The sequence below is a fragment of the Protobothrops mucrosquamatus genome, unplaced genomic scaffold (genome assembly GCF_001527695.2).
Source record: "Protobothrops mucrosquamatus isolate PMUCROS unplaced genomic scaffold, P.Mucros_1.0 scaffold2835, whole genome shotgun sequence".
Classification (NCBI taxonomy): Eukaryota; Metazoa; Chordata; class Lepidosauria; order Squamata; family Viperidae; genus Protobothrops; species Protobothrops mucrosquamatus.
This window is the reverse complement of record NW_015388867.1, coordinates 38,721-53,614: the sequence shown is the minus strand read 5'-3', so window position 1 is coordinate 53,614 and position 14,894 is coordinate 38,721. Positions and strand designations below refer to the sequence as shown.

Genomic DNA, 14,894 nt, shown 5'->3' with positions numbered 1-14,894 from the left:
AGCCTCTCCTATCCTATCCCCTTCTCTCCCACAGGCTTTGCCCCACAGAAGCCTCTCCTATCCTATCCCCTTCTCTCCCACAGGCTTTGCCCCACAGAAGCCTCTCCTATCCTATCCCCTTCTCTCCCACAGGCTTTGCCCCACAGAAGCCTCTCCTATCCTATCCCCTTCTCTCCCTCAGGCTTTGCCCCACAGAAGCCTCTTCTATCCTATCCCCTTCTCTCCCTCAGGCTTTGCCCCACAGAAGCCTCTCCTATCCTATCCCCTTCTCTCCCACAGGCTTGCCCCACCGACATCTCTCCTCTCCTCCCCATCGCCTTCTCTCTCCCCTCATTCCTTCTCTCCTCTTCCTGCCAAACCCTCTCTTTTTTATATCCTCTCCTCTCCCATGCATTCACTCACTGCCCGGCTGGCCTTTTCTCGCAGTGCTCATCAACTGGAGCTGCGTGCACTGATTCTGGGGTCCCCACCAAGCCCCAGCAGCTCCAGCTGGCTCTTCCCCCGAAGACTGCCTGCAGCTGCTAGCCACCCCCAAGGCCGCCAGAAGCCTCAATCAGCTGGAGCTGTGTGCGCCGATCCCGGGGCCTCAACAGAGCCTGAGCAACACTGCAGCTCCAGCTGACTCTCCTCCAGGACTCTCTGTCACTGCCGCACTTCTTCTACTAATCTGTTTGTGGGGCAGATATAAACATATCATGGGCTAGATCTGGCCCTCTGGCTTTGAGTTTGACATGTCTGCTCTAAAGCATTGGAATACTTTGGACCAGTCACTCTCATTCAGTTCAACCTACATCACACAATAATCTAAAATTTGAAATTGGAGAGAGAAGGTTGACATGCTGCATCTAGAGGAAAAATGGGCTGGAAAACTCTTCCGGTTGACAAGAAGAAATTCAGCAGGTGCAGCCTTCAGCTTTAACAGCATCCCTTTAACAAGGAAAAACAGGTCTTGTTTCCAATCAGCTTGACACATATGTGGGTCCTCAAGGAAAAGGTTGCAGCTTTAAAAAGCAACCCAGTGTTGCTCTAAGGACCACATTCAGATGATACAGACAAATGCGGATAGAGTGGCTTTGCAGGGTGAATGTGTCTGATGAGAAATTCAATGCACATTCAGACTGCAGAGTTTGGATCATGTTGGAGCCTTGAAATGTGCAATCCATAATGCAGTTACCCTGTACCAATGAATGAGTCATAGCATGATTTCACCAACATAACAGAGGGGAGGGCTACTCACTCTCTGCTACTGCTCCGTGTGATCAGGGCAATATTTATGTGCAAGGCCTTTATGCAGGGAGGCTTTTGCAGATAACCAAGGCCCTCTGTTGCATACCAGCCAATTTCTGCAACCTGGTAGAACCTAACCCCCTCCTTTTGCCTCTTGTAAAGGTGATGGGATTAATGCTTACACATTCCTGCTAAGATGGGAGTCATTAAGACAGCATTTAACTCTGGTTGCCAAACATTTCTTTTTTTCTGGGGTTGGTGTTTGTTTCTTTGCTCTTGACTTCCTTCTCACGCATTCCTGATGGAAAAGTTGTATTTGTGTTAGCAAGCTAGTTATGGCAGCCTCACGAGATTCATACTTTATATATCCTATATAACTACTGTCATACATACCAACATTTGCAATCTAAACACAATAAAGTGTATTGGTGTTGGTGGTGGTTTGTTCTTTGAACTTGCTGTTTGGCTTCCCGTTTTGTCACCAGGATAGGTAACATCATCAGCGGAACTTGGGTTGAAGCATCTTGATTCAACAGCAAGCTTGGAAAACAAACCACCACCTTTTGTCACCCAAGCTACAGATATTTTCTATCATCTCTAAAGTGTATTGGATAGGAATGGATTTCTAAGCCAAGTACCCATGGCTTGGGACAATGGTATCTCCCCTCCTTCTTCGTATACAACCATTCTGTGCTTTAAGAGACCTAGAGGCAGATGCCATGACAAACATCACTAAAGTACAAAATATAAGTTAATAAGGAAATGAAAAAAGTGCAGAAAAGCATACATTTGTTCATATAGGGTGGAGAACAGTAATACTGTTTTTAATCAAAGAGACAGATGGAGGGTGGGGGTATTGATAGGTATCCATAGAAGAAAACAAGCCACTGGCTCCAAATTCTTGGTTATCAGATGCACCCATGCTCACGTGCTGGGATGACTGTTAACAGCCTGAACTGAGCCCTTGTGTGCAATGCTGCAGAAAAGGAATTAGCTTAATGCTAATCTGGTGTCCACAGAACATGAACTGAAGTACAGTATTAGCAAAGAAGTAGAGTTGCAGTTGTGCCATGGGAGCATAATGCTACTTACTGCACAGTGCGCAGGCTGCAAATTTAATCCAGGTCCCATACCCTGCCACTCTCCATAAGCGAAGATGTTTATTAAGTTATTGGATTGTTGATGAAGATACGGTAGCTGTGGCCTACATATATTCATGCCTAAAATAAGAGAGCCCTACCTAATTAATTGGCTGTTTTTGCTCAGAGCAGGGATTCTGAAATGAGCAGTTTGTACATGAATTAGAATTGATTCCAACCTCTTCTTTTGGAGAAGAGCAGCTCTTGGCTTACTATTAAACCTGGATGTTAAATAAAGATGGATTGTTTATTAGCAGATCATGTTGATCTAGGCTCATCATCTGATGGCAGAGATGCCTACTGAATAAGCTCCTTAGTTGCACCTTTGTGTGAGGATCTATCCGATGTATTAAGTACTTAACTTCAACCCTGGGCAAGGGAATTATGCCACGTGGCCTACTAATTTGGAGGTATAATACTCAGTTTTAGCTGTGGCACATTCCTTTGCTTTTAAATTACAAATTGACCAACTTATTATGAAATATACAGGTACCACAGTGAAAAAACTCAGGCTATGTCCATCCAGTGCATTTGGAATATTTTTCCTGTCCATGCCCAAATATACAAATCGAATCTAATTCTTCTCACCTGATAACTCCCCCAAATGCATTGAGCATCTGTGACAAAAAACAGCTCATGACTATAGCTTTCACAAAGGTATTTTGTGATTCTTTGGGGGAGTTCTAGCTTGAGGCTCCTGTTCATTTTATTACACCAAAACGTGTGAGAACCAGCTATGAAAACGGAGTTGAATCCATAAATTGAGTTGTGATGACATTTGATTCACAGAAAGAAGAAATTAATGGATCAGAATGTTTCTTTAGTGTTTAGAACCAGATAGTGCTATGCTTTAAAAGGGTAGCCTACAAAGCTTGGGAATTCAGCATAAACATACCATGCTGCCTTCAGTTTCAGCTGCAGATTAGATATCTTTCTTGGCACACAAGACATTTTTAAACCTGTACTTGAATTATATTTGTAAGTTATACTCAAATGAAACTGAGTAACTGACCATATTATTAACACCTCAAAGAGATAGTATCAAGGTCAAGAGAAGTGTTACTACCGCTTTATACTGCTTTGGTAAGACCGCATTTGGAATATTGTGTACTGAAACATGATGAACAATTGCAGGAACTGGCTCTGTCTAGAATAATGAAGGACTAGGGGGGACATGATAGCAGTCTTCCGATATTTGAGGGGCTGTCCCAGAGGAGAGGGCATCAACCTATTCTCCAAAGCATCTGAAACACAGTAAGAAGCAATGGATAGAAATTTATTGAGGAGGGATCCAACAAAGAACTGAGAAAATTCCTGATGAGAACAATTAATCAGTGAAACGGTTTGCCTCCAGAAGTTGTGGGTACTCCCTCACTGGAGGTTTTTAAGAAGAGAGCCATTTATCCATAATGGTATAGGACAGGGGTGTCAAACTGCCAGCCCATGGACCGGTTGCATTATGCGCCCACCCCAGCTCCGGCAATGCGAAAAAAGTCATGATACATCGTGACGCAGTGAGTTTGGCACCCGTGGTATAGGGGATCTTGCTTGAACAGGGGGTTGGACTAGCAAATCTCCAAGGTCCCTTCCAAGTCTGTTATTTTGTATAAACTTTGTCTTTAGTCTGTGTACACTAAGAATGGCAGCAATAAACTCTCCCTGCTAGATATTTAAGAATCAACATTATGTTTACAGGTTTGGTTTCAGGAGTATTTTGGCAAAAACAAAGGAAAAATGCTTGAGGGGCTCCCATATCAACACCTGGAAATGCCTCTCAGTAGTAAAATTGATCTTAGTATCCCTGCAAGCAGTTGAATAACCAAACCAAGTTAGGGCCCTGAATAGATATGAAAACACTAATGCAGGCTATATATATATATATAGTGCACAAGACACAGGAAAATCTGGGTTTATTGCAGATCTGCAAACATGATCTCATTTGCAACTACATGATGAACATCAAACCATCTGGCCTCACAAGTTAAATTCAACCACTTTGTAGCAATAGTTTCCATGAATTCATGAGACATAAAATTTACCACAGCATACCATAAAGGGAATGGCCAATTGTATCAACAGATATCTCAGTCTACTAAAGAAATACTCAAAACGGGTTGCTTTAAAAATACTTTTAATTTTTAGAAAATACAGCATTCAAAACGGTATGCCCTGCCACCCCCATAATTTCCAAATTTACATCATCATATAGCTCAGTCAGGAATGTGCATCTCCCAAACTCCAAACCTTGATTCTTATGGAAGTTTTGATAAGTTACTAGCATGAATAAAGAAACAATCACTCCTAACTTGCTTTTCATCTGCAGCAAGTTAAATGCAATGGACAATGAAAACTACTTGCAGTGTTAACCATGTGGTCAATTAGACATTATTTTAGTGTGCTAGAGATGTCAGGGTAAAACTATTGTCATTTCAATTGTGTGCACACAGGAATATAGTACTTAAGAGCTAATTAGCAAGGTCTCGCTATAAACATATAATTCTTGAAAAATTATTTTGGGACTCCTATAAAACTTTATTTCTATAATGAGATGTTCTTGCAATCACTCAACATTTTGGAGTATTGGAGCTAATAAATGTTCTGATTAAGTATGCATCCTGGATATAAATAGCAAGATACATTCTGATCCAAGCTAACAAGTTCAGAGACTATTCCAGGATAGGGAGTCATTTCTACATTTTTGTGGAAGTTTTTTGCTACTTGGAAAGTGTGTTGATGGTAAGTTTGTAAGATCACATAACTGCAAAGAAAACAAAGTTCTGGAGTCTAGTTGAGTGTTAAGTCTCCCTATCCTGGAATAGTCCTGGAATTTGTTAGCTTGGATCAGAAAATAGGGTGAGGTTGGGGGAGTCGGTATTGATAGAGTCGACAGATGTATGATTTGCACACTGCATAACTGAGTTTTGTTGGTCTTCCAGTCAACAAATAAGAAAAAGGGTTCACCAGCCACGAACACAATATGAATATGCATAATGTGGCAGCAGCTACTAAGCTCAGATGGACAGCTGAGAAGCAGCTCTTTGCAAGGCTGAGTGACTCAGTGTTGCACTGTGAAGGGAAAAAGATGGGTTCTGAAGGGTCAGCTTGAGAAGCAGGCTGATCACCTTCTTTACTTCATGGAAGTTCTCATTTACCACTGCTCATGCATTTGAGAACACTGATTGATCCACTATCGTTACATGGTGATATTTGGCATTAATACCACAAAGGAATAATTTCAGACTAATTTGATGAAGTAAAAGATGTAAAACTAAAACGAAGGCAGTGCTTGCTTACTTTTCTGCCACATTTGCTTGGATCACATGGATTAATTAATGCAAATAGTGAAAACAAGGAAAATGCCAACAGTGGTCATCCCAGGATGCTTAAATATACCTTAATATCTCATCATGAACCCAAGGAAATGTGAGCTTAGGATCAGAGTAACTGCTGTTATCAGTTTTGGAATGGCAAATATTTGTTCTTCTGCATCAAAATATAATAGGGACCCAAAAAATTCTGCCTCTTATTGGTGGGGAGAATGCAATACATGGAACAAAACATACATGACAAACTTAACCTAAAATATAAAGCTTGCCTGGGGGGGGGGGGGAAAGGGCAAAATAACAACTCATATTACAAGAGTGTAGCACTCTCAACAAAAACATAGAATGAAAGTAGCAAAGCTATCTCTGCATATATGATGCAGAAAATGCAGAGGTCCAAATCCAAATATTACAGAATATTATAATCTCTAGATTGAGTTGAACTGATTGAGATTTGGTCACAATAAAAATAAAGTTATTAAAGAAATCATTGTGCCAAAGATCAGCAATGTAGAGCCTTCAAAATGTCCAAAGAACCACCCATTTTTTTTTTAAAAATAAAATCATAGCACTGACCAGTGTTATGCTGAAATTTTGTATTTCAGTTGCTGATCCCTGCATCGTGCCTACTTAAAGCAGAATCTTGCTGTCTGAACATGCTTTAGGACAAACTTTGAATTTAATGATCGTCTTAGAATTATATATTAGATGCAAGATCTGTTTATTTCTAAACACTACAGAGACCGCAATTATAAAGACATCTGTTCCAACGACTCCCAATAAACTTAAGATGCAAAAGATGAACAGTTTAAAAAAAAAATCAGGAAAAATTAACATTTAAGACTTTTCCTCATCCATGAAAGGATGGCACATACCATCATCTCCATCACAGACATTTTCATCTAGATTCCTGTAGTGAGTAGGGGATTGGATCTGAATGTCTAAATGGCCTCGTCCTGTTTTGAGAATCTGTGATTCTATTTTTTTCATGCAGAATATTTGGAATTTGGCAAAGCCCACCCTTTCTTTCTTGAATTGCAGATCAGTTCCATGGGGGAAACACCCAGCTTGCTCTTATGCAAATGCTGCTCAACTCAAGGCCCCCAGACTAATACCCTACAGTTGGCTCTGTAAAACAAGGCTTGTAATTTCAGAGGGAATTGTTTGCTTGCGTGAGGTAATGATTTTTCAGAAGCTCCCAATTGTGGCTTGAGCTTTTTGTGAGTGGGTCGCTGTCTGCTTCTCCTTTAGACTTTCAAAGCTGATCATCAAGGCTCTTCCCAAACTCCTTGGCAGTTAAAATGCCCATCTATCATGTACATGGGTAATAATTTCATGCCATGAGCTATCCTTTCCTTCCACCTGGTTCTCATGGATCTAAAACAATTAGTCTTGGCAGACAGTGTCTAACACATGGAATGAACGGTCCTCTGGGCAAAGTACATTCTGTGAAAAACAGAGCTCATCAGCATTCAGCGACCAATGGAAGTGCTAATGTTCCTTTGGCCTGGCAAAGCTCTATCACATAACTAAAGATCTATGACAAGGGGATGCAATGGTTGGGCGTCATGATCTAGGTAGGACAGGGGTAGGCAACCTTGGCTCTTTTATGACTTGTGGACTTCAAGGCATACAATTGAAGTCCACGAATCATAAAAGAGCCAAGGTTGCCTACCCCTGATCTAGGATGAGGACAAACAGTTGAGTAAATATGAGATGGCCAAGGATCAAAGAGAGAGAGAGAGAGAGAGAGAGAGAGAGAGAGACAGACAGACAGACAGACAGACAGACAGACAGACAGACAGAGACACACACAGAGAGAGACAGAGACAGAGAGAAACAGAGAGAGAAGAGAAGAGAAGAGAAGAAATCAGAAAGGAATCTATTGTCTCAGTAGTGCTGTATTAGGCTGCAAGCTAGCACATACGGAAAGCTCGGCCTGGGAAAGCATATGAGAGCTACCCGTGAGGTGATTCTTGCCATCTTGATGTAGTGAAGTGGAAATGCTGCCAATAAGGGCAGAATAACAATTATGCTCCCGGTTCCTAACTGTCCATGTCCACTCCTAGGCTGTAATATCACACAATGAGTCATCAAGACACAAGGCAGGGAAGAAGGAAAGGCAGTGTAATCAGCTTCCTGCAAATCAGAAAGGAAGCAGAACATCTTTTAAGAGAAATCCAACCCGTCATTGGATTTGTGATCGGTATTTTTTCCCCACAAACAGTAAGGCCTAGAATGGAATTATTAGGACTCTTGAACAAAACGAGAGTTTTACTTTTTCAGTAGCTTGGGAAACAAAAGAGTTTCCTAAAAATCCAAACCGCCTACCTCTATTTTGGAGGAAATCTAATGTTTAACACTTCCCCCATCCCCTCAAACTCCACCCTGCTTCAAAAACAATCCCTCCACCCTGCTTCAGAAACAAGGCTCTTTGCCTAAACTAGTAGGCAACTGACCGCTACATCAAATACTAGGGAAACAGACTCCCTTGGCAAGGGAATGGCATTAACAGGATGGAGTGCCATTAAGTTATTGTTATCATACAAACACTGCCTCTCCTTGACGGGGTCACAGCAGCCAAGATAGAAGTTTATAACTCTCTCAGAGGAGAGGCATACAAAGCTCTTTGAGTGGTGCAGATTCCAAGTAAAACAGGCCACAAGATGAAGCAATAACAGGAGCATCTGCTGTAAGAAATATATAAAAAAAAAAGACCAAAAAGCTCTAGGGCACCCCTTCCCCCTCGATTTATATCACCACGGAGCAAAAGGAAAGAAAAAAAGAGCATGCCGTCTTCTTCCTCTTCCTCTCTGTCCCCCGATTCCAACCCTCCCACCCTGTTAATGAAACCGATGGACATGACTTTGAGAAAAGAAGTAAGGAAAAGGCTCTGGAGTTCAGTGGACAGGCTCAAATGCAGAGAAGTGGATTTCCTTGGAGCTGCAATGCTGGAGACTGGGAGACATTCACAGCTCTTTGCTGGCCCGTCCGCCGGGTTTAACTGTCTTCTCCGTTCTCGCCTGGTCCTTTGATAAGTCGCTTCTGTCCCCTTTTGCCCACAGGACCCTTTGGCTTGGCAAAAGCCTGCTTGAAGGCATGCTGCTTGGGGTGGACCTCATCGTACAGGAACTCGGCAGTCAACTCCGCTCCATCATCAATTTCAATCTGATACACAAAAGAAAGGAAAAGTAGTCTTAGATCTGGCCACTGAGAACCTGAAACCCAACCGAGATTGGGATTTTCTTCTCAGTAATGGTATTCCATTAAATAATAATAATAATAATAATAATAATAATAATAATAATAATAATAAGAAGAAGAAGAAGAAGAAGAAGAAGAAGAAGAAGAAGAAAGAAGTAGTAGTAGAAGTAGAAGTAGTACTACTACTAGTAGTAGTAGAAGTAGTAGTAGTAGTAGTAGTAGTAGTAGTAGTAGTAGTCATAGAAAATGATAAAGTTAAACTGCTCTGGGACTTCAGAATCCAAACAGACAAGCACCTGCAACATACCACCCCAGACTTAACAATTGTCGATAAGAAAGACAAAAAAGTCTGGATAGTGGACCTGGCAGTGCCTGGAGACAGCAGAATAGACGAGAAAGAACTGGAGAAGATAACAAAATACAAAGACCTACAATAGAAATAGAAAGACTGTGGCAAAAGCAAGCAAGGGTAGTACCAATAGTAATAGGCGCCTTGGGTGCAATCCCAAAACAACTGGAGCACCACTTGAACACCATTGGCATTGACAAATTCGCCATTAGTCAATTGCAAAAGGCGGCCTTACTAAGAACTGCTTCCATCCTGCGACGATTATCTGCAATAACATCAAACATTCACATCTGCCTATCCCAGGCCCTGGGTAAGGACTCGATAGGTAGTCAAAATGCCAAATCCAGTCTGAACATCTGGCTGACTGTGCGATGATCCATAATAATAATGATGATGATGATGATGTTGGAAGGGACCTTGGAGGTCATCTAGTCCAACCCCCTGCTCAGACAGGAAATATCATTTCAGGCAAATGGCTGTCCAGTCTCTTCTTAAAAACTTCCAGTGTTGGAGCATTCACCGCTTCTGAAGGCAGGTTGTTCCACTGATTAATTGTTCTAACTGTCAGAAAAATTTCTCCTTAGTTCTAGGTTGCTTCTCTCTTTGGTTAGTTTCCATCCGTTGCTTCTTGTCCTGCCTGTTAGGACAACCCTAACCCTAACCCTTTCTCTTCCCCCATAGCTTTCCAGCTTCCACTCTGGTCCACTCTACTCCTACTTCACAGGGCCATTTCTAAACTTGTTTTATTTTCTGGACGTGAACATTTCTTCTTCTCATTAGAGATGAGCTCATTAAAGTATTTTCTTACTTTTCATGTTGTCCATGCTGTTGGCGCACCTGTTTTCTGTCTCTAGCATGTCCTTCCAACAACCCACCTGGTGGCTTCTGAGTAATTTTCTCATAATCAGTCTTCAGATCCACACATCACCCTCTTTCATACTGCTTGAAACTCTAAAAGTCTAGCTAGATGGAAGAGAATTTGTTTTTCTTCAAGATGCTTATGAAGCCAGAGGAAAAAGACTTACCTTCTTTGCAATTTCTAGGCAGAAATCTTGCTCTATGGAGTCAAGCAATCGGCTCTTGCAGCTAGAATACAGCATACGCTCTTTGATGCTACATTTGTAACCAGGCATGGAGTAGATAAACACTAGGAGAAAGAGGGGAAAAAAAGATCAGGTATTCTTGGGCCCCTGTAAAATTAATTCCTATGTTGAAATAATGACCATGCATGCCATAAGAGCACGCGATAAAACAAATAAATACAGTTGTATTTGTATACTGTTCATATATTGCATAGATGAAATGATACCAATTCTTATTATATCTAAAATCTATTGCCCATGAATTGGGCATTGATTTTAGAAACAAATATTCTCATTAAAACTTTTCCTATGTGCTGGGCTGTGAAGTCTCTCTTTTGTTTTAGGACTGGCATGAAGTTGCTTAAATATCTATGGAGAATCTCAGTCATCCAGGTCAGGGCTTTTCAACCAGTGGTACGGGTACCACCTGTGGTACATTAGCACCTGGCAGGTGGTACGTGAGCGTCCTAGAAAAGTAGCGGGGGAGGGGAATGAGCTGAACCGGTGGCAGCACCGCACAAGCCTGAGTGAGAGATGGCTGGAGCTGCAGGGCTGTCAGGGCTCAGCGGAAGCGCCAGGCTCAGCGCCAGGCTCCAGCTGGAGCTCAGCGCTGATCCTGGCACTTCTGCTGAGCCCTGAAGAAGCACCAATCAGCTGGAATGTTGCAGCATCTCCAGGGTCTTGTGATTTACATTCAGATGCTTGGCAACTGATTCATATTTATGACGGTCACAGTGTCCCAGGGTTATGTGAAGTGACCAAAACCTGCTGCAACCACCCAGCAGACCGGGGGGGGGGGATAAAAACCAAACACCCACCACCCCACCCCCGCTGCCAATCCTCAACAGAAATGCTCACAACAATGAAAACCTCGGACAGGAGGAAGAGCGCGGCCGGGCGGGCAGGCAGGCAGGTGTCTTGCTCGGCTGTGGCTTGGGAGGCACTATTTTCAGTGCCATTGTAACTTCAAACAGACACTAAGCGAACTGTTGTAAGTCGAGGACTACCTGTACTTTATCACTTTTTTCCTTTTTTTTTTTTGTCATCAAGTTTTTGACACCTTGCTAGGCGACTGGTGGTACTCGGATATTACCATATCCTAAAAGTGGTACAATGGGTGAAAAGGTTGAAAAGCCCTGGTCTAGNTATGTGAAGTGACCAAAACCTGCTGCAACCACCCAGCAGACCGGGGGGGGGGGATAAAAACCAAACACCCACCACCCCACCCCCGCTGCCAATCCTCAACAGAAATGCTCACAACAATGAAAACCTCGGACAGGAGGAAGAGCGCGGCCGGGCGGGCAGGCAGGCAGGTGTCTTGCTCGGCTGTGGCTTGGGAGGCACTTTTTTCAGTGCCATTGTAACTTCAAACAGACACTAAGCGAACTGTTGTAAGTCGAGGACTACCTGTACTTTATCACTTTTTTCCTTTTTTTTTTTTGTCATCAAGTTTTTGACACCTTGCTAGGCGACTGGTGGTACTCGGATATTACCATATCCTAAAAGTGGTACAATGGGTGAAAAGGTTGAAAAGCCCTGGTCTAGAGGATAATGAAAATACCCACTCCATGTCCAAAGGGCAGAGTGAAACCTTTCCTCAGCTGTAGATGTGGTTACAGCTTACCTACTGACTCCAGATAATCTCCCTCATGAGAGTGTTTATACAGAAAGAAGTGGTAGCGAGCAGAATCCTGAGGGATTCTTCTAGGCAGATCAACCATTTCTGTAGCCTTTGTGTGGACCAGCTCTATGGTCTCCTGTTCCAGGTTCAGCTTCTGTTGAAACAAAGGCAAGAGAAAACCGAAATAACAATGAAGTGGAAACTCTTAACAGCGCAATGTGTGCAAGCAGAGCGTGCACAGAAATGAGCAAAACTTGGGACAATTACACTGAAAGCCCTCCCCTTCCCCCCAAGAAACCCTTACCAGCTGGATGTAATTGATTTTCCTCTGCTTTAGTAGCTGAATGGCCTGTTGCGCATCTGGCTGCAAAGGGAAAGCCAGGCCTTGGAGAGTCTGGTGTTTGCTTTCTACGCTGATTTCGGTTTTGACCTGGCAACAGGGGACAAAAAACACAGACTGAAGCGAAACCCTGCATGTATGTATTTTCCACTTTTGTCCATCAAAGGAAATTAACCCAAGAAAAGTAGAGAGGTAGGAGAAAGATGGTAATGTAACAGACAAACCATGCTACTAGCATCCAGAAGTATAGGAATCCTTTCAAGAAAAAGCCATTGTAATGCTTTTCCTTTCCTTAGCCTTCCGTGTAGGACTAGACCAGGGGTAGGCAACCTTGGCTCTTTTATGACTCGTGGACTTCAACTCCCAGAATTCCTGAGCCAGCCAAGCTGAGAGGAAAGGGAGAGGTTTCCAAGCTGAGCCATGCTGGCTCAGGAATTCTGGGTGTTGAAGTCCACGAGTCATAAAAGAGCCAAGGTTGCCTACCCCTGGTTTAAAGGATCTCTCTCTCTCTCTCTCTCTCTCTCTCTCTCTCTCTCTCTCTCTCTCTCTCTCTCTCTCTCTGTGTGTGTGTGTGTGTTTGTGCACGGATTAAAAAAATCTGTAAAAGAGAGAGGTGGGATGGACTGAGATGGATATTGAGAACCCTCCAGTCAAGTCCAAATAGAACTAAGTTTATTGTGTTGAATGGGGCCGTTTATCAGATAAGTGTGTTTATGATAGCAGCCTTAGGAAGAAGGGGGAATACGTGAAGGCAGGAAATAGCCAGAATGAGTGAGGCTGGTGGCTGGATGCAAAGAGGAAGGTCTCTTGTGCTTTATTAGTTGGGAAGAAAAAAAGGAAATCCATCAAGTGTAGTTTGCATGACCTGCAGAAATTCCATTCTCTACTCAACTGTTAAAGCCACCCTGCCTTCTTTTGTCTCTGCCCAAGCAAGAATGAACAGAAAAGCTAGATAGGAGATGCCAGTACACGCCGACAGGCATTTACACAGATGTAAATCCCAGAGTTAAATGGGATTACATCCACATTTACATGCCTTTGATTGTATTGTGTACAGAATTTCTTTCTTGGGCAAGCGACTTATCCTTCGACCACCCACATCGTCCATGGAAGTTTCTCAGATTTCTAAAAAGGCACTTATATGTTAGACAGCCCTTTCTAGACCAATGCAATGTGATGATGCGTAATACAGAAGAAAGTCTCATATTTTGGAAGTGAACAGAAGATCCAAGATATGAATGACTAGCTTTATAAACATTCTGCAGTTGATACTGGCCACTACAAAGGGGGGGGGGGAATCTTTTTCTTTCGAATGGCAGCTTGTAAGGAAAGTAGGAAATAATTTTTTCATCATACACTTCAGTAATGATTAACCAATTTTATAAGCTAAAGAGGTTAATGCTGAATAAGATACATACTTTTTAAAAGCTACCTCTTTGGGTCACTTCTGGCAAGAATCAGTTCATTAGGTGAGAAAGAACGACATTTTTAAAAAGCAACATCAACATAATTTTTTTCTTCTTAAAATAATTAACAGTACAAAAGCAGCTTTATAGATGCCACACAGAATCAACAGAGGGAAAATCATTAGATTTTAGTTTCATGCTTCATAGAGGAGAAAAACTAGGTCACATGCTTCACTGAGTATCAAACAAAATATCACTTGTAAAATAGAACTGCTAGATCTACTTTTCATCAAGTGCTGGAAGTGACCCTTTCAGATATATGAAAAATTTGCATGTTTTATTTCTAGTCTCTAGAATAGTCTAGTCTCTTATTTCTAGTCTCAGTTATCCCCAGTAATTTTTATTTTATTTACAGATTTTTACCCTGAAGCAGTTTAGACTGGTTGTTGTTGTTTTTTTTGCCTCCTTCATAAAATTAGACTTCCACCCAGATATAGTCTGGATGAATTTATATGGAAGAGCATATGATTGATACAACTATATCAAAATGATATATACATTAAATTGTATTATTTATTGTAGATGAAGCTAAAGAAAAAGTGTAGATAAATTTGTACCCAATTATAAACTTCTTTATTTTTATATGATGATACCATGTTCATATATTATTAAATATATAATTTGCACCTCTACAGAATAGCACAAGCTATTCACAAAGCTACAAGTGGAAGCCCTGGGCGTCAAATTTTGAGTGTCTGTGCTTTCAGCAATCATGATAGCGAGGTGACCTGGTAGATACCAATTATCCTGATTGAGTTTGTGAATCTTTGAAAAAACAACAACAGAAAACAAGAGGTAAGAGCTCCCACAATGAAAAAAAAAATTATAAAAAAAAATTACCAAAGGTTCTGTATTGATATAATGCTTCTTGACCATTTCAAGCACTATTTATAGTTCTGAAAGACCGGTTAAGTGATTAAACTGGAAGACGTCACTGAATAACCTCAGTTGCTACCTTTGACCAAAGGACAGGGAAGACTTTTATGGTCATAGTTTGCAATAGGTGAATGATTGGTTATCTCAGACAGTAAAGCTCAAATGAGTCACAATAGTTCTAGGATGTTTCTAGCCAAGATAACTAAGCAGGATAGTGAAATTTAATGCAAATTGAGTGTAAAGTTCAGAAGTCTGACCTTTTCTTAG

General features: G+C 41.7%; 1 protein-coding gene across 1 annotated transcript in view; it reads right to left on the bottom strand.

Moving 5' to 3' along the window:
- Window positions 1-8,496: 8,496 nt before the first annotated feature.
- The window catches only part of TWF2 (twinfilin actin binding protein 2), a 29,682-nt gene continuing 23,284 nt past the window's right edge, over window positions 8,497-14,894 (bottom strand). Inside the window, exons 4-7 of the mRNA XM_015825845.1 lie at window positions 12,250-12,375; window positions 11,949-12,099; window positions 10,268-10,389; window positions 8,497-8,857 (exon numbers count right to left, since the gene is read on the bottom strand). Coding sequence (XP_015681331.1) covers window positions 8,690-8,857; window positions 10,268-10,389; window positions 11,949-12,099; window positions 12,250-12,375 — 567 coding nt within the window. The 3' untranslated portion in view covers window positions 8,497-8,689. The remainder of the gene's footprint in view (window positions 8,858-10,267; window positions 10,390-11,948; window positions 12,100-12,249; window positions 12,376-14,894) is intronic.